The 22892-nt window shown below is 54.2% G+C and overlaps 1 protein-coding gene across 11 annotated transcripts in view; it reads right to left on the bottom strand.

Annotated features, from left to right (window-relative positions):
- Positions 1-718: 718 nt before the first annotated feature.
- LOC107509037 (protein transport protein Sec16B) overlaps positions 719-22892 on the bottom strand; it is a 49420-nt gene continuing 27246 nt past the window's right edge. For 6 of the 11 annotated variants that reach the window (XM_036234580.1, XM_036234581.1, XM_016141229.2 and 3 more), the window contains 17 exons: positions 22654-22884; positions 20363-20460; positions 18500-18581; positions 16782-16899; positions 15508-15619; positions 13887-13992; positions 12118-12258; positions 10837-10959; positions 9942-10014; positions 8391-8690; positions 7464-7531; positions 4686-4811; positions 4379-4477; positions 3945-3987; positions 3737-3816; positions 2666-2764; positions 721-2037 (listed from right to left, as the gene is read on the bottom strand). In XM_036234580.1, coding sequence (XP_036090473.1) covers positions 1969-2037; positions 2666-2764; positions 3737-3816; positions 3945-3987; positions 4379-4477; positions 4686-4811; positions 7464-7531; positions 8391-8690; positions 9942-10014; positions 10837-10959; positions 12118-12258; positions 13887-13992; positions 15508-15619; positions 16782-16899; positions 18500-18581; positions 20363-20460; positions 22654-22884 — 1968 coding nt within the window. In that variant the 3' untranslated portion in view covers positions 721-1968. Of the gene's footprint in view, positions 2038-2665; positions 2765-3736; positions 3817-3944; positions 3988-4378; positions 4478-4685; positions 4812-7463; positions 7532-8390; positions 8691-9941; positions 10015-10836; positions 10960-12117; positions 12259-13886; positions 13993-15507; positions 15620-16781; positions 16900-18499; positions 18582-20362; positions 20461-22653; positions 22885-22892 lie in introns of all 11 variants that reach the window. The other 5 variants (XM_016141237.2, XM_036234584.1, XM_036234585.1 and 2 more) reach the window with 3 other exon arrangements.

The raw sequence follows: 22892 nt of genomic DNA, 5'->3' as shown, positions 1-22892 counted from the left end.
CAAGTGCTGCTTCTTAGCACGTTGTCCCCACGGGCACTGAGCCGCGTGACCTAGCCTTGGCGGCAGATGGGACTGCAGGAGGAGGAACCGGCTCAGTAATAAGGACACACATACTGAGAAGCCGTTTTAAGCTATCATTCCCATTATATCCCTGTATCGAGAACAAAAACTCCACAGTTTAATCTGTGGCCACAGGACTGTCAAGATTTTACTCATTAGGTCACATATTAATAATTAAAAAAAAAAAAAAAAAAAACACTTACATGGTGCTCGGCATGGACCAGGTACTTTCCTAAGAGCTTGACTCATCTCGTTCTTGCAATGTCCCTATGCAGTAGGTACCATTGTCATTATCACCCTCATTTTATAGATGAGGGAACTGAAGCACAGGACAGTTAGGGGACCTTGCCCACGGGGACAAGGCGAGCAGTTGAGGAGCCAGGATTCAAGTCCGAGGAGTCCGGCCCCTGTGGAACTCGCCCACTGCTTTCACACTACGCCACCGGGTGTCCGCACACCGGCCGGAGCGGCCGCAGCCGTGAGGTAGAAAGGGAAAAGCCGAGGGCCGTCTGGATGCAAGACACGCATTTCCCAATTTAACCTGAGAAATGAATAGACTCTTTTGGAAAACAGAATACGCGACGTTGAGTTAATGAAGTGACTCTGCATCAGAGGGGCTTTTGTGTATATTTTCCTAATTAAAAAGAAAAATTTTTTAAAAACCTTAGAATAGGCTCGAAAGTTAAGACGACCTGTCCTTAGCTTCTTCATTATCACAGGGCTCTTTGCAGCTCTTCGCACCTTTTCACACAATGAAACCATTATTAGACAGACTTCAGGGAAGAGACCACTCCGTGTGCTGGAGACAAGCACATTTGCTATAAAATTATCTGGTTTAATCACTACCAATGTTAAAACTGTACATTGGAGTATAAAACCTGTAGGTACAATTACATTCACCAAAATAATAATAATAATAATAATAATAATAATAATAATAATGTTCTTTGTGAGGAGCAATTTTCAGCAAACCTGACAAACGGTAAGAGTAATTCCTATTTGGGGTTTGAAAGAAAAACATGGAAATTTCCAAGATGTCCCCCTCCTCCCTCTGGTTCCGGTGACCCTTCGAACATCAATTTGCAAAGGCCTGAAGCAGGAAGGGAGGTAGTAACAATACCAACCGCTCATTCCTCCTCTCTTATGGAAGGGGCGAATTTTTAGAAAATGTTCTCCATCATTTATTATACTGATGTTCCATCCATCTGCATCATTAGGTTCGCTAGTTACCATGACAATACGATGCCTACAGCAATCTAACTTGATCGCCAGATGCCAGAATGTGGAAAAAATAGGACCGGCTAAGAAAGTGAGAGAAATGTAATTAATCTGAACCGCATAAAAATGTGCACAAAGCGACGACCGAGAGGGAAGCCGCTGCCATGTTACTGAAGAGGGGATGGCGACAAGTCGCCGTAATCAGGTTTCAGGGTTAAAACTTTCGCTGACTAGAGCCATGAGGCGGTCTGGAGCTAGGACTGAGGAAGGAGGCCGGCGAGTCCGGGATGGTGCTCTGAGCGCCACCCCCACGCCCACCCCTGAGTCGCGTCCTGTGGCAGAGCCCGCTGACGTCATTCATTGCGGATTCCAGCAGTAACGGGCTTGTGCCCTGACTTCTGGGAGCATCTGAAGCCAGCGGCCTAAGTGCTGCTGCCGCGGCATTCTGCTCACATCCGGCCTGCTGTGATACCCAGCTTCTCCGTCTGATGCAGGGGATTTCCATCACGTGAAGCTGATCTCAAGAGACTGGGCCGAGCTGTGTCCTGGGAGACCTCGTGCCCGCGCCTTCTCCGTGCCCGGTGGAGGTGGCAGGCCAGCACAGCCCTGTCGGATGGCCCGCCGGGGTGGAGGGGCTGGGAGACTGAGAAAGGAGAGCGACTTAAACTTCGGGGTGGGTGGTCGTCGTCTTCACGGCTGGGTGGGATAGCGGCGCTGAGCCAGGCGATTCGGCCGGTGCAAGCCAGTGGCCACGGGGACCTGGAAAAGGACAGACGCCATGCCGGGTGAGAGCCCCAAGCGCGGCTCCTTCCGGGGCCGACGGGCTGCACTGAGCCAGGGCATCCTGGGAGTCGGGAACGCTTCCACCGTATGTGGTCTCCCAGGCGGAGTTGTTCTCAGGGTCCACTTCCGCCCAGTACCTTCACCTCTTACACACAGCAAAAGAAATTCGGTTTTAGAATGAGGGGAGGCCAAACGATGCAGCATCAGAGCCATCGGTCCCCCCCAGGTCGCCAAGGAACTGGGAGTTTCATGTCTCTCAGCGTTTGCAGTGACCCCCGTGACTCCAGGACGGAGCGATGGTGCGACCAATCGCGTCCCTTGAGAGTTTTGAGACTTCGGAAAGGTCAAGGGCAATATTAACAGCAGAGACACTGACTGGACCTCTTCAGCCTGCCAGGCCCGAAACGTACACGTGCCCATTCAATCCTCACAGCTGCTTGGTGAGGCGGCTACCACTCAGCCCACTTTAAATAGTCCGGATCTGAGTCCTAGGGTGAGCCATTGCTCAAGAGCTCATGCACAGTGAGTGGGAAACCAGGCTTGCAAAGCCGGGTCTACTTAATCCGAAGCCTGTGCTCTCCCCCGTCTCTCGGGGCTTCCTTACCTGGGGGACCTGAGCTGGGTTGTAGAGAGGAACAGCCCCTTTCATGGGGGGCGGAGGAGGCAGAACGCCAGGGCTGAGATAGAGCTCAGAGGAGACACCCTGTAATCAAGATAACAGAAAATCCCATCAGTCACCACTTCTGGGATTCCAGGACGCCCAGGGCTCCGCTGAGCGTCAGCTTTGGCCAAGAGATGCAGATGGGAAGCGTTTCTTACAGAACTCAGGAAATCTCAAGCGAACGAACATGGTTCAGGTAGGCACGGCCAACCCCTGGGGCTGGGGTGGCAATGCAGAGGCTCAGGTGTGGCCGTACCTGGAGCACGTGAGAAGAAAAAGCCACCATAAGGTATACCGCTAGCATCATAGAAAGTAATGTCTTCTTCGGAATATACTAATATACCAACACAACTGCGAGAGCACCCCAATCAGGCCACCACGGGACAGGAAAACGTTTCCCTAGCAATCGGCATGTGATCCACACCAGTGCGGACAATTTATCGAGAGTTATTACAGCCCTTGCCAAGGACACTGGTGCACTCTGGCTCCCACTGGAGCGTAGAGGTGGCTCCGTAGATGTCACCTAAGGTGGCGATTATGGGCTCAATACACGGCTTCATAGGTTGCAATCCTAACCCCAGTACGTCAGAACGTGTTAGGAGGGGGGGTCTTTAAAGAGGTGATTAAGGCACAATGAAGTCATTAAGGTGAGCCCTGACACACCACGACTGGTATCCTGGGAAGAGCAGGAAATTAGGACAGAGACTCACGCACACAGGGAAGCCCACGTGAAGACTCAGGGAGGAGACGGCCGTCTGCAAGCCAAGGACAGACGCCTCAAGAGAAACCAACCCTGCCGAACCCTCGCTCTCAGACTCCCAGCCTTTAGAAACGCGGCAACATAAAATTTCTGTTGTGTGAGCCACGCGGCCTGGGACGCCTTGTTATGGCAGCAAACGGACAGAGAAGCTTTTCCCACGTTCCCCACGAGCCGGGCCCACCCGGGGTGGCTCCTGCAGTCCCCCACACGCGGGCACCAGGCGGGGCGCGAGGCTCGGCCCGTGGGCTGCTCACCTCAGGCCCAGATAAGCCCCCACTCCCAGCGGCCTCGGCTGTTCCCCAACTGGACGTGGGTCCTTGGACGTCACCCCCACCTAGAAAGCAATGAGTCAGAGCTACTCCTGCTGCTCAGGACTGGGGAGTCCCCACTCCCAGAAGGTCCCCCAACCCCTGGGGAGCACGGAGAAGGCCACTGGTGGCCCAGAGGACATGCCAGCAGTACCTGTACCTGTGGAGAAGGTGCCGGCCGCCGGCAGAGCCTGGGGCTGTGGGAGAGGGGTCGGTGAGAGGCCTGGGCTAGGCCGGCGGGGTGCGGACCCTCCGCGGGTCTCAGCACCGGGGGTTAACAAATCTGTGCCGCCCCGCCGTGTCCCTGCAGAACCCCCGGCGGTGGCCCCCGCCCGCAACCCGCTGAGGCTGCCCCCCGGAACTCCTTCGTGCCGCTCCTCTGTCCACAAACCCAGTGGCCGCTGGCTCTCTAAAGTTACGATTCTTCATTCTGACTTCTCAGGCCTCTCATCATCTCTCTTTCCCCTCACAGGACGGACTGACCCCCCGCAACCTCCCATCACGGGGCCTGTCTCATCTGGACTGGGGTAGAGTACAATGCCAGGGCCCGCAGGACGGGGAGCTTCCTCGCCCTCCCAGCTAGGCTACCTCAGAGTCGGGGCTGTCGGGGGAGTCCTCGTCTCCGGAGGGGGCTGCCTTGTTGGGGGGCTTCGAGCGAAACCAGCTGAACCAGCCAAACCCTGACTTCTGAAGGAGAAAGGGAACAGCGATGGCCCGCAGGGTCCCCTCTCCCGCTGAGTGTGCGACGCGCCCCCCGCCCCCAGCACGGGGGTCGAGAGGTGGGGAGGGGACCCAACCGAAACCCAGATTCCCAAGTCTGCCCCCCACGTGGGACGGGGACAGCGGGAAGGAAAGACCCCGACCCTCCACCTCTGCACCCTTCCGCGTCTCCCACCTTTTCTCCCTGTGTAGTGTTTGGGGAAGACTTTTCCTCGGCCTCATCGGAGGACTCCCCCTCGTCCTCCTTGACCGAAGCAGTGGAACCCTCGGAAGCACTGTGTGCCCGGGGAATCGGTGGCACCTGGAATTAAAAAAAGAAAAAAAGAACTACTGTAAATAATGCTACCGCCCTATTTATAACAGCCGAGATATGGAGGCAACCTGGGTACCCATCAATGAACGAATGGATAAAGAAGAGGTGGTACGTCTATACAATGGAATATTACTCAGCCATAAAAAAGCATGAAATCCTGCCATCTGCAATGCCATGAGTGGACCTAGAGCATGTTGTGCTGAGTGGAGTAAGTCAGACGGAGAACTACAAATGCCATAGGATTTCACTTACATGTGGAATCTACTAGAGAACTGGATAAACAAACAAAACAGAAACAAGTTCATGGATACGGAGAGCATTTTGATAGTTGCTGGATTAGGGGGTAGAAGGAGGGGTGAAGGTGGAGGGGATTCAGAAGTACAAATCGGTGGTCACAAAATAATTATGAGTATAGAGCATAGCATGGGGAACATAATCGGTAGCATTGTGATAACCACGTGTGGTGTCAGATGGGTACTGGATTTATTGAGGTGACTACTTCAAAAGTTATATAAATATTTGATCCCTATTTACCAGCTTAACCATTTTAAAGGGCACAATTCAGCGGCATTAGCGTATTCACAACGTCGTACAACCATCACCGCTACGTAGTTTGAAAGATTTTCATCTTCCCCAACAGACACTCTGTGCCTGTTAAACCCCAAGTGCCCATTTCCCTTCCCCAGCCCTGGTGACCTCTCCCTTACTTCCAGTCTCACATAAATAGAATCATACAATATTTTATTATCCTGACGAGTATAGTATCTACCATGCGCGAGACACTGCTCTAAGTGCTATGTATAAGGATTCACTTAATCTTTTCATTAAGGTTTAATTGACACACAGCATCATATTAGTTTTGGGCGTGCAACACAATGATTCGATATTTGTATGCGTTGCGAGAATATTTCATCTTTACAACGGTCCCATGAAGAAGGTACTATTATCGTCTCATCTCACATATGAGTAAACTAAGGCACGGAAAGGTTAAGTAACCGTCTGAAGGTCTCCCGGCTCATAAACGGCAGAGTGAAGATCCTGGCTCTCTCTCTCCAGGGATTTCTCCTAATTGGATAGTTCAAGAAATAGATACGGGCTTTCATATTAGGGTGCCATCACTGTGTTTCGTATATAGAAGGAAGGAAGGAAGGAAGGAAGGAAGGAAGGAAGGAAGGAAGGAAGGAAGGAAGGAAGGAAGGAAGGAAGGGGAAGCGGAAGGGAGGGAAGGAGGGATAGAAAGAGTAGGAACGAAAAAAAAAGGAAAAGGAAAGCAACGTGCTCAAAATGATAAGTGACAAACTAAAATCCGACCCCTACCAGGCCGCCATGGCCTCGGCCCCTCTGCCTCTCTGGCTTCACGTGTCAGCATCCCCGCTGTGCCCCGCTGCTCCCCGCTGCTCCCCACTTCCTGGAGACAGTGATGCCCTTGCTCCTCCTTGATGAACCAAGTCAGTGCCACCCCGGGGCCTTTGCCCTCACTATTCCCTCTGCCTCGAACACCTGTTCCCGAGGTATTTACCCGGCTCGTGGCTATGCTCCATTCTGACCTCGCTCATGGCCTCGGGGACCCCTTCCCCGCCACCCCATCTAAGGTAAGACCCCCCTGGTGCATGGGGGTTTCCATGCAGTCACCCCACGCTTGGGGCAGACTCGGTCTGGCTCCCTGTGTGTCCCCAGCCCCTGCAACGCCGTACGTTGTAGGAGGTCAGCATCTGTGAGTGAATGAATGAATGAACGAATGAATGAATGATGGCACTTCTTTCACACAGTGGGTTTGATCATTCTGATATTAAAAATCGTATTTATGAATGATGTGGAACATCTCGTTTTACAGTGTTAACTAACAAATAGGAAAGAAAGCTACATATACGCATGTTCTTAACCATTTAAAAACACATACATGTATATGTATAGGCACATATACACGTGTCTATATGTACACATATGTACATACAAAAAATATGGGCAGGAAATAACCAAAATATTTGACTGTGGGATTATGAGTGATATTTGATTGAGTCTTTATTTTTCAAGTTTTCTTTAACAATAATGTACTACTTTTTCAGTCAGAAAATAAAAGGTAAAGCATAAAGGTTTTTTAAGGCCTGTAGGCCAGTTAGATGATGTAAATCTCCAACCACGCAAAGTCTAAAAACATCTTAAACTTGGGGCTAGTGACGCCCACTGTGGGGGAAGGGAGCTCTCATTCAACAGGTGGACAGGATGACTAATCTGACCTGTGACCTTACAGCCCGAGAAAAGACACAGCTGCTGTAGACCTTCTTGGAAATAAAGCAAGGTAAAAATTAAAATAAAGAAATAAATATTATCAATGATGGGGCAGGGCACGGCGAGCGTTTGGTGGGTCGGGAAGTGAGCATCAGAGGGAACAGACCCAGGAGGCCAAACCTGCGCCTGCCCGCTGCCCCGACCCCCAGGGCCGCGGGCCGTCGGGGTGCGGCGTAAACTGGACGCAGCGTCCCCCAGCCTCTCGGTGTTTGGTGTAGGAGGAAGCAAGGAGAAACCAGGGGCCCTGAGGAAGGGACAGCTGGAGCCAGGCCTGGGACGGGGTCTGCACGCGGCTAAGAAACCAGGCGGCTGCAGAAAACCCGACGCTGGGAGCAGGCTTCACCCTCTCACCTGCGGTGTGGAAGCGGCCGTTTGACCATCGGGACGCTGGACGGTTTCTGGAGACACTGTGTCTTCACCTGTGGCACGAAAACAACCCAAACCTGTGATGTGTGGGGGTGGGTTTCCCCTCCGCCCTGCAGAAGGGGCACGGGACAGTTGGCGGTCCTAACTGCACAGCAGCTCGAGCTCCGAGCCCATCATCCCAAGCGGGTCACAGGACACTGAGTCCACTTGCACGGCCCTCTCAAGTCCCGCTGCCTAGGACTCCCTGGACGCGCCCTCTCCACCCTGAACCCCAAGGGCGTTCCTTAGGAGTCCTGGAAATCAGGGTCACATGGAGCTCCATCTCAGGACTCCTCCCAGCCTGGTCCTCATCTGAGTCTCCTGTCTTGGCCAGGCCCTAATCTGAGAAGGTCTGAGGGCGAATCCTCCTGTCTGGTCTCCGGCACTTCCCTGCTCACCCTCAACACTGCCCACCCACCCTCAGGTCCTGTCGTACCAGGCCCGCTGGGCCTGAGATCCTTGAGGGCAGGACGGAAGCCTGGGCCTCTGCTGGAGTGAGCTCTCGGATGCAGGCTTCAGGAGGAGAGCCGGCCAAAGCTGCGGCCTGAGGTGCAGGGGGCACTTCCCTTTCTCTGCATGACAGCTGCCCTCCTAGAAACTGGATCCAGGCGGAGGGCAGGAGGGGCTGCCGCCAGCCTTGCCAAGCTTGTCCCAGCAAAGAGGCTGGCCAGAATGGAGAGAGCCAATTCCCCGGATATATGAGGAGTGCCAGCACCAGGCCGGCACACAGTAGGTCCTCTACCATGCACACCCTGCCTACTCAGCTCTTTCCCGGCTCAGACCCCATCTCCTCCCATTGGTCCCTGCGCCTCCCTCATCTGTCCCCCCATCAAAGGCACACAGACCGGGCCTCCAGCCTGGTGCAGCTCTTACCAGGGGGCGGGTGTGTCCGCTGGGTTCCCTCCCCAGCCACTCCTCCAGGGGCCTCTGTCACGGCGGTGCCTCCACCTGTCCCAGGCAGACGGGTCTCGGGAACCGAGTAAAGAGGCACCGGGACCGCCATCGGCCCCAAACCTCCTCCCTCTGGGTAGGAGCCTGGCTGGACATGAAAAGGCTGCTGGGGGCTGGGTCCGGCAGGCCCCATCTGCTCTGCTGCTGGCCACGCGGCTGAGCAGTCCCCACGGGTTTCTGAGTCACCTTGATGTCTCGCAAGATCCTGACAGGAAGTGTTTTCTAAAACACAGGGCAGAGAGAGAGAGAGAGAGAGAGAGAGAGAGAAAATGAGACCTAAAACGTGGTATCTGCACAGATGAATCACACCGGGAACATTCCTGCCCGTGTGTTTGGAAACAGTGCCGAGCGCCTGTCCCTGTGTGACGCCGAGGACGACGCAGCGGCCACTGCGACACCCCCGCTCACCGCTCGTGACAGGGAGTTTACAGCGGCGTGTCCCGCACGCCCGTGTGCGAGCCCCGAGCCGCGGACCAGAGGCTGGGGCGGGCGGGGAAGGAACTGCCGTGGCACCTGACGCCGCCCTCCGTGCTCAGACCAGCTTTCTCCCTCGGGGACTTCCCATTGAGCCGGGATAAGGGAAACTCAGAAAGTTTCCAGTTAAAACGCCAGTCAGAGCACAGAAACCATGGCTTCGCTTTCCAGGAACCGGAGCGGGCGCCGTGGCAGGGCCCCGGCAGAGACGGGCCAAGGGGCGCACGTTGACAGCGACGGGCCCAAGGTCACAGCGCTGCTGTGGGCGGCCGACCCGCCTGCTCCGTGGGGTGACAGGAGACACGCCGGCTTCCCGGCAGAAGCGGCGTTTCAGAGACACCCAGCCTGGCTGCCCCCCCGCCCCCGCCCTCCACCTTCACCGATCCTGCGACGCAGCAGCAGAGCCGAGAAGCAGAAGCCGGGCCCGTCCTGCCTGCCCCTCGCCCCTCCCTGAAGGAAGGGCCGAAGCCTGGGATGCGGCCGGACGTGGAGACGTGAGGCCCTGTGCTGACTCCACAAGGGGGTGTAATTTGGGGAACAGCCACAGAATTTGGGGCAATGACGTCTGTGGACCCAACACTCAGAGGCATCCTGAGGGGAGCAAGGGACATGCTGAAATGCTTTGAACCATTCTTCACGCGTGTGCGCGGCAATCGAGAGCCCAAAACTCTAAAGAGCTCCCTGTGTGCCCCCAGCACTAATGTATTCAGCTGGGGAGCGGTCGTGATGCAGGTGAAACAATCAGGTAACAATACCTGCAACAGGTGTTACACCTCGAATGGGAAGCAGACACTCTGCCAACGAGGGAATTCAGGACGGCCAGGAGCTGTGGCTGCAGGGGCCACACGGAGAAGGTGCCTGGACCTGCGGCCAGGCTGACGCAGGCAAGGACGCCACCCCGGGAAGGGAGGGGAAGATACATTTTAAGTTGCGTTATCTGGTTTGACCAGCTTCCGGGAGTCAGCTTCTTACACGCGCGCGGCTCATCAGTTTGGGTACCTGTAGTTCCTCTGGCTCCCGAAACCTCTGAGTGAGCAGACCAGGGGTCCCCAGCATTTCCTGCGACCTTTTGCTATTTAAAATAAAGCAGAACCCTTTAAGCATCACAAAGGAAAACAAGAACGGAGAACAATGGTTTAAAACTTAAGTAAAAAGGAAACTTTCCGAGGGAGTGACAAGGTTAGGGAACCTCAGCCAAATGCTGGGGGCCAGCGAGGAGGGTCCGCTGGGTGGGGGGCAGCCTCGGCCCTTCCCACCCCACCTCCCAATTCTGCTCAGCACAGGAAGGGGCCAGGAGGCCAGGGCCATCCCCAAGGACGGGGCAAGCGCAAGGAACCCGGCCCCAGAGCGAGCAGCACACGGAGGGAGGAAAGGCCACACGTGCCTGAAAAAGCCCACCTTGCCCTCTCTCAGAGAGAATGAAAGAAAAGGGAGGAAGCCCCGCTCCGATTACTGTCATTTTACTACCAGCAGCTTTTGCAATTGTCAGAACAAAAAGGGAAAGGCCCGGACGTCTTTAAGCGATTGGCCTACATTACATGAAAGGGACATGGGTCCACTGTGACCCGCTGTTCCTAACAGACAGGTGGACGCTTTGATGGTCACAAAACGTGCTTTCTGGGCCTGCAGAGAAGGGCGGCGAGGCTGGTTTTGAAAAGGGCCCCACTGTCTCAAAAGCGGACCCAGAAAAATGTCTCCGCCGAGGAGAGGGGCAGCGGCCAGGAGGCCGAGTGCCCCCCCTTCCCCGTCCGACTGGGTCTTGTGAGCAGTGGGGTCGGGGACCTGCCCGGATCAGTGCCTGCCTCCTCTGTGTCTAGGGGAACGGAGAGGGGCGCGAAGGGCCCGGCCACCGACCCGGCTGCACCCCACTCGCCTCTGGCTGCACCCCACTCGCCTCCAGCTCCTGGTGCAGCCCCCGGAGGCGCAGCAGCCAGGCTGGCTCCTGATCCACGTCTCCACGGCGTCCACGGTGTCTCTCCAGCAATAGAGGGTCAGACAGCTTCAGCCTCTCTGCCAGCTGCACCAGGTGTCCGGATGGGCCAGCCGGCGGCAGGGAGTAAGAGAGGGCAAAGGAGGGAGAGGAGGGGCATGGGAAGGAAACGGGGGAAGAGGCAGTAAAGGAAAAGAAGAAAGAGAGCCTCAATGCACTTGAAAAACAGGATAGAAAGAATAATTCATTGAGAGCGAGCGAATTCTGCAGACATCTTCCCAAAACTGCAACACGAATAAGCAATTAGCCCATCTTGGTGTTAGATAAAGAAATAAAACCCGTGGAGAAGAAGCTCCTCGGCTTGAGGTCCCTGCAAAGTTGTCCGCCACTCTGTGGCAGTGCTGCTCAAACTTCAGGGCGCAGAGGACCCCCTGGGGCCTTGTTAGAAAGCAAATGCTGATGGCAGAAGGCTGGGTGGGGCCCAAGGTTCTGCATTCCTCAGCAGCCCCCCGGGGACGCCCATGCTGCTGGTAGGGGGGACTACTTCGTATTGCAAGACTCTGTTCCATCCCTAAGTTCCAAAACCTTCCTACTGCCCCATTCTGGGTTCCTGGGCTCACTACCCACCACCGTCCTGTTGGCAGAAACCCCAGGGTAAGGGGACTGATTTTACTGCTTATGGAACCCAGCGCTTGAGCCTCACCTGAAGCAGAGCCAGCACGGGTGGTCGGCTGCCTGTGACTCTCATACATGTTTTTTAATTAATTGAAACAACTGTTTCCCTGATTGTTTTCTTCCCCAGGAATGAAAAGCTGATTTTTGAAAAAACGTACCCCGCATGTGATAAAGTATTCCGCACCTTTGAAAGCATTTTAATGCGGAGCACTTCCTGTTTTAATCACCAAAATACATGTTCGAAGCGTAGCTTTCGCAGCTGGAGCGGTTTACGCTCCACATGCAGGGTCCCTGCACCAGCAGCAGAGGCACAGGCAGTGTGAACGGCCCGCACGGCTCACACCCAGTCCCCCCGAGCTCCCTGTGGCCCCCACCAACACCCGTCTCTGTGCAGCGTCAGGCCTCAGCTTATCACATCTGGGCACACGGACGTGGTCAAAGCCGGCCACGGGCGCTCGTTTTGCAGCGTGTTCAAAGGAGATGAAATGCGGAGTCTAAGCGGCTTTGCGACGCCTCTCTCTGAACGCGGAGGATAAAGCGGCTGCAGAGGAAACCCTTTGAGAAGCTCACCTTGATGAGCTCCCCCAGCAGCACGGGGTGACCGCTCTCTCCCTGGCTGCGCAGGGCCGAGCAGACGGCTTCGCAGTAATGCAGGGCCTGGGACGCGAGGCCGTAATCCGCCAGCCGGGCAGCGTAAAGGAGCTTATACACCTGTGAGGAGGCACGGGGCCAGTGACCAGTCCACCCAGGCAGGGACAGAGAGAGAGAGAGAGAGAGAGAGAGAGAGAGAGAGAGAGAGAGAGAGAGAGAGAGGAGTGTAGATAAGACTTCTTGGGAGTCAGCTGACTGCCAGCTTCCTCCAACTCTGGCATCCGGACATCAGGGAGGGCCCGGTGCCATTTGGGGCGTTCTATCCGTGTGCGGTCACAGTTCCAAACCCAGCCTGCACGTCCTGCGCCAGGAAGGGATGGGAGTCACAGCCACTCAATCCCCCGAGGCCCACGACTCTGGAAAGCCTGGCGGACGCGGGGCACAGGACCCGGCGCCAAGGGAGCATGTAAAAGGAAGAAGAAATTACTCTGGTGCCAGGGCTTACACCCAAGGCAGAGAGGACGCGAATACGGCCTCGCAGCCACAGGAGCACGCGCGGGGGCCTGGGAGGCGGACGGACCCCAAGGTCGAATCCCAGCGGCACGCTGGGCGTGGAGCCCCGGCTAGTCACCCCACCTCTCCGCGTGCTCACTCCCCTCTCCCCAATGTGGGAACAAGAACACTGTCTACGCCCGGGTCATCCTAGCGGCGAAACGAGATAATCCGCGTGCCCGGAACAAATGGCAGGCAAGAGTCGTGAGCCGGAAGCACCGAACCTCGAGTTCCTCGATTTTGTGAAAGGGGGTCAGCGCGCCTGCCCCTCAGGATCAGGAACGGCCCGCTGGAAGCATGACCGCCCAGGGCAGCGCACGCGGAACAGGCGGGCAGACCCACGGAAACGAGCTGCTCTCGCGCCGCCCGCCCAGGGTCCGCGGAGAGGCCGGTGCCCGAGGAAGGAAGGGTCTGAAGGCTCTGCTGGGGGAGGCGAGTCTTTGGTAAAACGCTTAAAGAAGATACCAACGGGGTCGTTTTCCTGTATCCAGTGATTCATTCACCGTCAAGGTTCTGTTTGTTTTGTGTTGTTTTGTTTTTTGGTTTTGGGGGTTTTTTTTGGGGGGGGTGTGTTGCTGCCACTGCGTCACTCTCGGTCCAGGCACGAAAGGAGTCTTTAGGCGTTGAAGGGGACAACAGGGCATCGAGCGAAGAAGTGGCGAAGAGAAGTTAGAACGTTGGATGCTGACACCCGGGGGGGTCAGGGAGAGAGGAGGAGGCGGCCGCGGTCGGCGCGGGGACCGACCTCCGGTGAGAAGACAGAGGCATCCGAGAGAGGTCAGAGCAGCAGGTCAGCGGGAGAGCAAGCAGGGCGGGCCGCCCGCCAGGCAGCGCCTTCCTGCCCCCTCGCTGCAGGCGGCCTGGGGGCCGGGGAGACGGGACAGCCGTGCAGGGCGGGAGCAGCTGCACGGCAGGTGAGGGCCCGGCCCCAGGGCCACGCGTGGGATCGTCGTCCGTCAGGAGCGAGGCCGGAGCCTCCGGCAGAGAGGCCGCTGCAGTTTTGCCTTCATATCTTAAAATGCGGACCTTTAGGGGACCGGGAAAGAAATCCTCATCCTCCCCGCGCTTGAGCTAATGAGGGGAAGCTGGTAGACGACTGAGCCTCGCTACCACGTGCCAAATTGCAGAGCCGAAAATCCAGCTGCCCGGAGGCAGCTGACACAGCTCGGGCGCTGGCCTCGGGCGGGTCCCATTACCTGGAAAGAAGGGATGAAGGACTGGGGGCGGCCCAGCATCCGACAGTACTCGAAGATCTCCGTCCTCTGGATAGCCTCAGTCGTTGCGAATTTCAAAAACGCTTGACTAAAACCAGGGAATAACAACAAAAGAGGGTGAGATCTGGGGGCAGGGAGAGGAGCTTAAATCCTAGCAGACGGCCCAACACCGGCTCCCCCACTCAGGGCAGAGATTCTCTCCCGGGCTGACCCCTGGAGCAGCTCCAAGAGAAGAAGGAGACTCGGGGCCTCCAGAGTGAATGCTTTGCCTCCTCGTGCCCCGTTTTCCTGAGGCCGGGGAAGGAAGAGAACAGAGCCCTGCACCAGAGGCCCAGGGGATGGGGCCAGACTGCAGGGGGCGGAGGGCGGGCCGGAAGGTCCTCTGCCTCCTTCGCTGGCAAGCTGCCCTCCGTCCTAGCTCAGTGGGGCACTGGTCCTCCTGAAATTTGCCAGGAGCTAACCCGAGGGCCTGGAACGAAGGGGGCACGGCAGAAGATAGGAAGGACTGCTGGGCCACACGCCAAATGACGGCCCCACTGCTGGATGCTCCTTCGGCCAGCAAGGAAGCAGGCTGGGTGAACCCGATCTCATCTGAGGGGCCACCAGAGTCCCCGTGCCCCAAATCTCTCCCTCGGCAGCTCGCCGCAGCCAGCAGGGCTGGTTATGACTGCGTCTCCAGAGGTTTCCTTGTGCCTTACAAACAGAGCAGGGAGATAATGTGAACCCACACACTCTTCCTGTCACATTCGGCACGGATGGGCCTCTCTGACAAGCTAACCGTGCGCTGCGGTCAGGGCCTGGGGCCTCAGCAAACAGGCGACAAGATGGTGTGTCTCTACGGCGGTGTCTGCAGCGGTTAGAGGTAAGGGCTTTACAGCGGGCAGTCTGGGCTCCAAGTCTGACTGGACGCCACAGGTCACCTCACCTCTCTGAGCTTCGGCTTCCCTCCTCTATAAAGTGAAGGTTAGAAATACGCTTTCTTCCCAGGGTAAATTTGTATCGACGAAAGGAGATACATCAGATGACTGGCAGGCCCTAAGAGCTTAGGAAATCGTAACTGTTACGGGGTAAGGGGAAGAGAGGTCCAGAGCGTGGACAGCCGCCAGGAAGCCGTCGGCCTTTATGTCCATCTAGTCATCGTCTAGGGGCTCCTTACGGTCCTCCCGCGTGGAAAGCCTTAAGTGACAGCTGATAGAGAATAAGTGACACGTGGGGCTTTGAGTAGCTCGTGCACCAAGTCGGGATAGGGGTGCAGAAGCTGAACACACTTCCTCCACGGTCCACTTTTACCCTGGGCTGCCTAACGCCAAGCCGTAAGCCAAGGGCCCTCATGCCAACATGTCTAAGAGACAGTCCCTGGTCGTGGAGCCAGGGCGCCACCCAGTGGCCAGAAGCACACAATACACTCACAGGCTGCTGCTTACCCCAAAGCCCTGGCCAGTGAGATGAGGAGCCCACCGGGCGGCTCCTTGCCCAGACCTCTGCGTTAAACCGCAGAGGAGGGGACAGGCGGTAGCTCAGATTCACACAAGAAAATGAGAAAAAGAGCCAGGACTAAAACAATCCCCTGGAAAATGTCCCTTCCCCCCAGAAGGTCGCATACCTGTGGCTACTGCCCAACAGGACCAGGTGGTCCGTCTTCACCGTGTAGTGGCCGAAGGGCACGTGAGCCATGAGGTAGCAGAAGTGAGCTGCCTCCACCAGCCCCTTCCCCGCTGCAGGGGGAAGACAACCCCGTCAGGGGACCCGCCACGTGGGGCCCCATCCTCTGGGCGGGATGGGGAGCGGGGAGAGTGGGTGCTGAGGTCACCGGGGAGGGGGCCTCATGGGAACAAAGGAAGGGCCTTCTCAGGACCAGGGCACGGACCCCAGGCCCCGCTCGCTCCCTCTCCCACCCACGTTTTTTGGCCTCGTACATTACATTTCAATCCTTTTCAGCCAGAATAAGGCACTATTTCACGTTCCCCCCAATGGATTTTTGATTAGGAATTTTCTAAGCCTTTTAGCGCTTCCCGAGGGTGAGACGCCAATAGAGATGCCTACACCTGAGCAAGGAGGTGGGCCGCTGAGACCAGAGGTTTTTAAACCAGGCTTCTTGGGGCACTAACGCCACCCCTGGTGAAATCAAACAATAGAAGGCTTTTACCGATGCTCATAAGAATTGCATTAATTACCAAATTGTCCCCAGCTTTAAAATGTTCTCCCATACGTTTTCTTCAAAACTGAGTTAATTCAAGAAGGTAAAGTGCCTATCACAATGCCTGGCACCCAACAGGGGCTCAACGAATGTTAGTGCCCTTCGCACCTGGGTGCTGAGCAACTCGGCACAATCTCACAAAATTCCACGAAGAGCATCGTGATTTCCGGATGCTCTGCCCCTTGACCAAATCTGAGAATCACGGATCTAGAACACTGCATAGCCCCTACGTGTTTCTAAGGCCACGGTCACAGAGAGTTGATAGAAATAAAGACTACACGATTATCCAGGGTAGTTCAGGCAAAAATAGAATTTCCTGCCTGGTTGAGCTGGGTCACTGTGAGACTGACAGCAGGCATCGGGAGGCAAGACGCCCCGTGTCTTAACTCATCTTCGGTGGAATCTGAGCAGAGGCAGAAGACCCGCTCCTGAAAGGAGCCTCCTCCAGCAGCAGGACCGGGAGCCGCAGGGACCTGGCCTGCCCCAGCTTGCCAGAGAAATGCCAGGAAACAGAGGCAGGGCGCTCCTTGCCCTGGAGTCCCTACCCCCTGGGTCAAGGGCAAGCCGGAGGTATAGACTTGGGCCCTACACAGACCCTGGGAGCCTCAGCGCAGGATGTTGAAAGCCGGCTTGTGGATAGCTTAGAGGAGAGGAGGAGGACGATGCCGGCTTCTGCTTACCCAGGGTGTCCCCCATGGTGACAATGGTGCGCTGATGCAGCTCCGGGTCCCCACCCTGGTTTGACAGAATCACTGCCAGGTGAGGCCTCCAGTCTCCCCACTGCTTGTCCCCACAACACTGAAAAGCAGCAGAGAAAACGATATTGAAGATTCACTCAATAACGTAGTGCTGGCCAGAATGGAAGGTGAAGAAGGTTGCTGAGTATTTCCTGGTTTGGAAGAGTTCAGGGAAATACCCATTATACTGCCCACAGTGCTGCCATTCATTAGATTCAAGTTCTCTTTTTAAAAGAGCAAAACTCCTAGAAGGATGGATAGGCAGACAGGTACATACACATACATACATACATACATACATACATACATACATACATACATATATACATACATACTATATACAAAACGATAGGGTCCCACAGCCATCTCCACTGGCCAAAGAGAAGCAAAGGCTGTGTGCTTACAGAAAATGCCTGGAATACGGGCCTGGTCCCTCCTAGCACAAACCTCCCGTAAATAACTGGTCCACGGAAGCCCAGACTACTACAAAGGAACGTGCACAGCATCTGTACACACACACTACAAAGACAAAAGTAGGGACACAAATCGAAGGTAGAAAGAACATTCACCAGAAAAAATGTTACCATGAAACCAAGAATCGTCACCAAACATGTCATCATGAATTCAAGTCAAGTAAAGGAATGGAACGACTTCTTCTACGAAGCAGGGGCCTAAAACGAAGTTGCACACGCTCGGGAAAGATGTTGGACAACAGGGGCAGGTAAACGCGGCCTGCAGAGCTCGGGAAGGAAGCGGGAGAAAAATCGAAGAAATAAGGACAAAAACGGAAAGAGCAAAAGCAAAGAGACACTGACGAAAATGCAAGAAGGAAATTAGAAAAGCGAGCGAGAAAGAGATGAAATAAAGAAAAGTTTTTTAATTAAAGAGGAAATTGTGTGCACAGAATTCACGTTCATGTATATGTGAGAGGCATATGCTGGAGTTCCTGAAAAGAAAACCGGAACAATGGAACAGAACAAATATGAAAGGGTAGGATTCAAGAAAACGGTCCTGAACTGTGCGCTAGGAATACACGTATTAAAGAGCACACTGTGTCCTAAGAAAAAACTGACCCCGAAGGTCAGCGCCAAGATGTATCCTACGAAAGTTGCCAGACTTCAAAGATCGGGAAGGAAGACTTTGGGGCAGAAGGATCCCATCTCTTTACAACGGGAAAACTATCCTGCTGGTCTCAGACACTCGAGCCACATCCAACTCCAGACGACATGTCAAATCTAACACGCCCGGCTCTGAAGGTCAAGGTGCAGAGGCGGTGAAGAAGGGAGGCCCTGCTACAGGACCTGGACAACAGTGTCCCGTTATTCACGACAAAGCGGGCAGGTGTGCTGGTGTGGGAAGGGCAAGGTCCCCGGAACCAGACAGACCTGGGCCGACCCCGACGCCACTACTCACTACCTCTGCGGTCGTGGGTCATTTTACACCTCTGCATCTCAGTGTCCACGTCTGCAAAACGGGGACAATAATTCCTACCTACGTGTGTGAAATGAAATGAAGCACAGGGCCAGGCACGGGCCAAATGACTGACAAACGACTGGCATTGATGTTTCCTCTTTAAAGCCATCGCCACGGCCCCGAGCAGTCCCCACCCCCTAAACCCTTAGGCCTCCGGGGTGTCGCAGGAGTCCCATCACACAGGGTACCGTGGCTGCTTGCGGGATCCTCCCCGACATGAGCTGGAAGAGGGTCTGCAGTGGGTCGTTGAGCGCCAGCGTGCTGGTGAAGCTGTGGAGAGAGGCGGCCGTGAGTGCGGGCCGAGCCCGACGAGCCCTTCACCCACCACCAGCGAGGCGCGAGGCCTCGTACATTTGCACTTGATTTTAGCAGCTGCTTTTGGAACGTGGCTTTCTCTTTGCTTTCAATCATGCCTTCGTCACATCCACTTTCGGGGGGATGGAGGTGGCGGTGGCAGGATCTTCACCACACGTACGGGGTAGATCTCGCCATTGGCAGAAACTTTCTGCCTTTTCTCACTGACGCCCTGTGTCTTGAGGGACCATTTCTGTGGGCCTTCTTCCATCACGGAGATGGGCCACCAACCTTTCAAAGACCCCGGCAGTAACCTCTCCTCTGCGGGCCCCTGCTTCCCAGCCCCCTGCAACTCCCTGCCGTAGCCCTCCTCCGGGCGGGTTTTCTGGCTCATCGCTAGCCCAGCTCTGTAACGCTTTCACTCACAAGCACTAAATAGCCATTTTCAGTAAGCAAAGAGGCGTAGACCAGGGACCAGCAATGAGCCGGCTGATGACGAACCATGGGATGTGCTTAACAAGGATGTAATAAGCTCTATAGCTGATTTGAGATTTAAGCACACTCAGAAAGAGTTATTTTTCACAATTCACTGGGCACCATCGAAAACCAACGGCCCAAGGCCAAAACCTGCAGCGGAGATGTACATGGATGTAGGATACTCCTTTCTAAAACCGCCCAAAAAATGGTCCCTCAGAACACCGTCTTGTTCCTCCTCCGCTGAGAACCAGGTGTCCAGGGAGTGTGACAGCCGTTAGCCGCACAGACTCGACGTAGAGTGGAGTGTCCCTCTTCTTAGCCAGCTCTCTGCTCAGCGGGACGTGTGGCCAATTCGGATGTAGGTGAGGCTGAGAGGGCAGTTTCGCTCGAAGCTGAACGTGGTGAGGTAACGTCCTCTCACTACCTGACCCAAGCCTTATGGGAGGGGCCCCCACCCCCACCCCAGCCCTGCCACACACTCGTGGATGGCCGCCAACCCGGGGATGCCAGCTGGAGCCCGAGGGACTCAACTCCGAACCCTTCTCCAGCCGCCCTGATCCCCACTGGCTCCACTGGATCCCGATTCTCTTCTGCTGTTTCGTCCCCCTTACGCCAGACTCCTGACCACATCCCCACACTTCCATTCCTCTCCGCTTTCGGTTTGGGCATTCGTCCTGGTCCACCCCGGCCCCCAGAGCGTGGTGTGCCAGCGTGATTTCCGACTCCGCGGCCCCCTTCAGCCCGCGGCCCTCGATGACGACTTCTGAACTCCGTTTCTAATCCCGTGAACCCCTTTCCCTACCACAGCTCATGGTCCTGCTACCCCAGGCCCCCATCTTCTTCTTAGCACCCATAACCCCACTGCAAGACTAAGCGGAGACATGTGCTGCCCGTCAGTCCTAAGGCTCTGTCAGTTGAGCGTAACGATTGCTCCTATTCCCTCACTGATGGAACATTCTAGAGCAGCCCCTCCCAAAGAGAGAAGGCTACCACGACATAGAAACTTACTTACTTTTTGGAAACGCCGCCCCCAGGAAATGGTACTAAAATGTTTGGTTTGGTTTAGCGGATAGAAAGAATGTGTCTGTGCCCAGGTTATAAGACTCAGGAGGAGAGAGAAGTGACATTCGGTTCAGCTAAGGGGGAACCGGAAAGATGTTTCGAGCATCTAAGGAGCTTCTCAGCGCACCCCGCATGTCTCCCCGCTGTCACCCTGCCCCCCGCCCTCGGTGGGGAGGCCTCTCCGCTCCGTGGGTCTCCACCGCCAGCCCCCGACTCACCCACTCATAACCCAGCTGTAGGTCCGCGGGTCCATCTTGCTGGACAGGAACAAAGCATGGCCCCACAGGTGGTTCTTCATGGCCCACGCCAAGGCTTCCTGAAAACAAAGGCCTCACGTTCAGTGCTGTGCCCTCGCCCTTCTCTGACGACAACGAATGCCGCGCTCAGGTACTGCTGTCCCTCGAGCGGTAGAGGCCGGGCTCCCGCGAAGACTCTCGGAGCCTCACGCGCGAACGTGAGAAAGAAGTCGTGGGGAAACGGGCTTCCGCTGGCAAGGCGTTCCTTTTTTCTTCACTTTACGAAGACGCATAATGCTATCGCATTAGCTCCCCCTCAGACACCGGTCCCAGCTAGCCTGATCTCTTCGGCAAAAGTCACACAATACTTTTATGAACCTAAGTACCAGAATCGAGAGAAGTACTCCACCCCAAGGGCTGAGTCTCAGAATACAAATAGCAAGATGGCACAGTCGGCTCTCCACATCCATGGGTTCAGCACCCCCAGATTCGACCAACCTCATATCCTGCTGGTGGAGTCCATTGATACGCCCTCTAACAAGGCAAATTTTCAACATCTACCAAAATTAAAAACCATCTACCCAACATTTTCTAGAAAGTTATCACATATATGCTATCCCACACAGGAAAAAAATAACAATAGTTGTTTCTTGCAGCACTGTTTGTAATAGCAAAAGACTGGAAATAATCTAAATGCCAATCTATAGAAGTTTAGTTAAATTCATTATAACTGATCTATGGAGACCTAAGCAGCCGTAAGGTAAAATGAGAAAGATGTTTCTATGTAATAAGGAGGAGGAATCAGCAGAATGCGGCCTGAAGGCCAAAGTCGGCCCACGAGCAAAGAATACTTTCTACATTTTTAAATGATTGGACGGAGGGGGGGCATCTAAAGTAGAATACTATTTCATTACACATGAAAATTATAAATAATCCAAATTTCTGTGTCCATAAAAATGAAGTTTCACGGGAACACAGCCGCGTTTACTCATTTACATGTTGGCCGTGGCTGCTTTTCACACGAGAGCAGCAGAGCCGAGCTGTACTGTAATTACAGCAGAGACACTAGGGCCTGTGAAGCCTAAAATATTTACCATGTGTCCTTTTACCGAAAAAAATTTGTCAACCCCAATGTAGCGTGTTTTCTAAGATATTTTGTTCGATGAAAAACAGAAGGCGGAAAAAAAAATGTTAAATAGTATTCTGTAAGAAAAAAAGGAGAAAATAATCATATATGTATAAAGTATCTCTGGATATTTCAGAGAGAAATTACGTGGCTGGTATAGGGGCACCATTTCCCCTTTTATCTTTTCATTTTTTTTAATCAAATTTATTCGAATTGATTTTAATCATCTATTCAAATGTTTCAGTTAATGTAAAGCATGAGTTCAACTTCGAGATGAAACGAGGCATGAAAAACAGGTAAATGTGTGAGGTGATAGGTGTGTTAATGAACTCTGCAGAAAACCCTTTCGCAATGTACGTGTATACCACGTCATCACGTCGTATGCTTTCAATGTCTTACCGTGCTATTTGTCTAATTTACCTCAATAAACATTTGAAATAAATAAATATAAAAATTAAAATAGCCTAGCTCACGTATCAGATAATTAAACAAGGCGCCGTTGCAACTGTTGAATTAGAGTATTCAATATTGGTAGGTAAACTTTAGGTATAGGGGGCTGGGGTATCGCCTGTTAACATGCTTTCTGGAAACTAAGTGTATCTGCGAAGAACTTTTTAGAAGTGTTTGCCCTTCAACCCAGTAATTTCACGTCTAGAAATCTCTCCTAAAAAATAATAAGAGATCTGCTGAAGGCTTACATAACAAGACATTCAAGCTGTCTAATTCATCACGGATGACAAAACCGTAGACCACCCACACAGTAAACAACAGCGGATTGGTCAAATAAAATATGATGCCCTCATCTGAGGGAATTTGGCCCAATACCCTTTTAAAGGGTGCATTTTAATGCCATGGGACTATTTCACAGTATAATCTTAAGGAAAAATAGAGGAATAACTGTATGTGGAATTTAATTTGATTTTTAATATATATGCCTACAAAAATGATGGAAGTAATTATATCGAAATGTTAACAGGTGTTGCCTTTTAATGGCAGGACTATGGGTGATTTAAATTTTATGCTTTGTACCTTTCTGAGCTTCTGAAGTGCAATAACACGAGAACACACTGCCGACATAACTGGGGGAGGGCGGAGTGGGGGGGGTGCCAGTCGCTTTTTTAATACAAGCCTGAGGGGGTGCGCTTGCCTTCTTCCTTCCATAGTAGAGCAGCTTGGTGAATTTCTCCATGATCTGCGCCGGCGTCTCCATGCTGGGGGGACTCTCCCCGGTGAGCAGGTTGGGGGACCCCGAGCTGAGCACTGGCCGGTCGTCATCGGTGAGGGTGATGAGGTCGGCCACGGGCGGCTGCCTCTTGTACTTCTGCAGCTTCCCGCAGTCTTGCATCAGCAGCTCCGCAACGTCTGAGCCCACCATGGACTGCAAGG

This window comes from Rousettus aegyptiacus, unplaced genomic scaffold, assembly GCF_014176215.1.
Source record: "Rousettus aegyptiacus isolate mRouAeg1 unplaced genomic scaffold, mRouAeg1.p scaffold_m13_p_17, whole genome shotgun sequence".
In the NCBI taxonomy this organism is placed as follows: domain Eukaryota; kingdom Metazoa; phylum Chordata; class Mammalia; order Chiroptera; family Pteropodidae; genus Rousettus; species Rousettus aegyptiacus.
The sequence above is the reverse complement of the archived record's forward strand: the minus strand, read 5'-3'. Positions and strand labels throughout refer to the sequence as shown.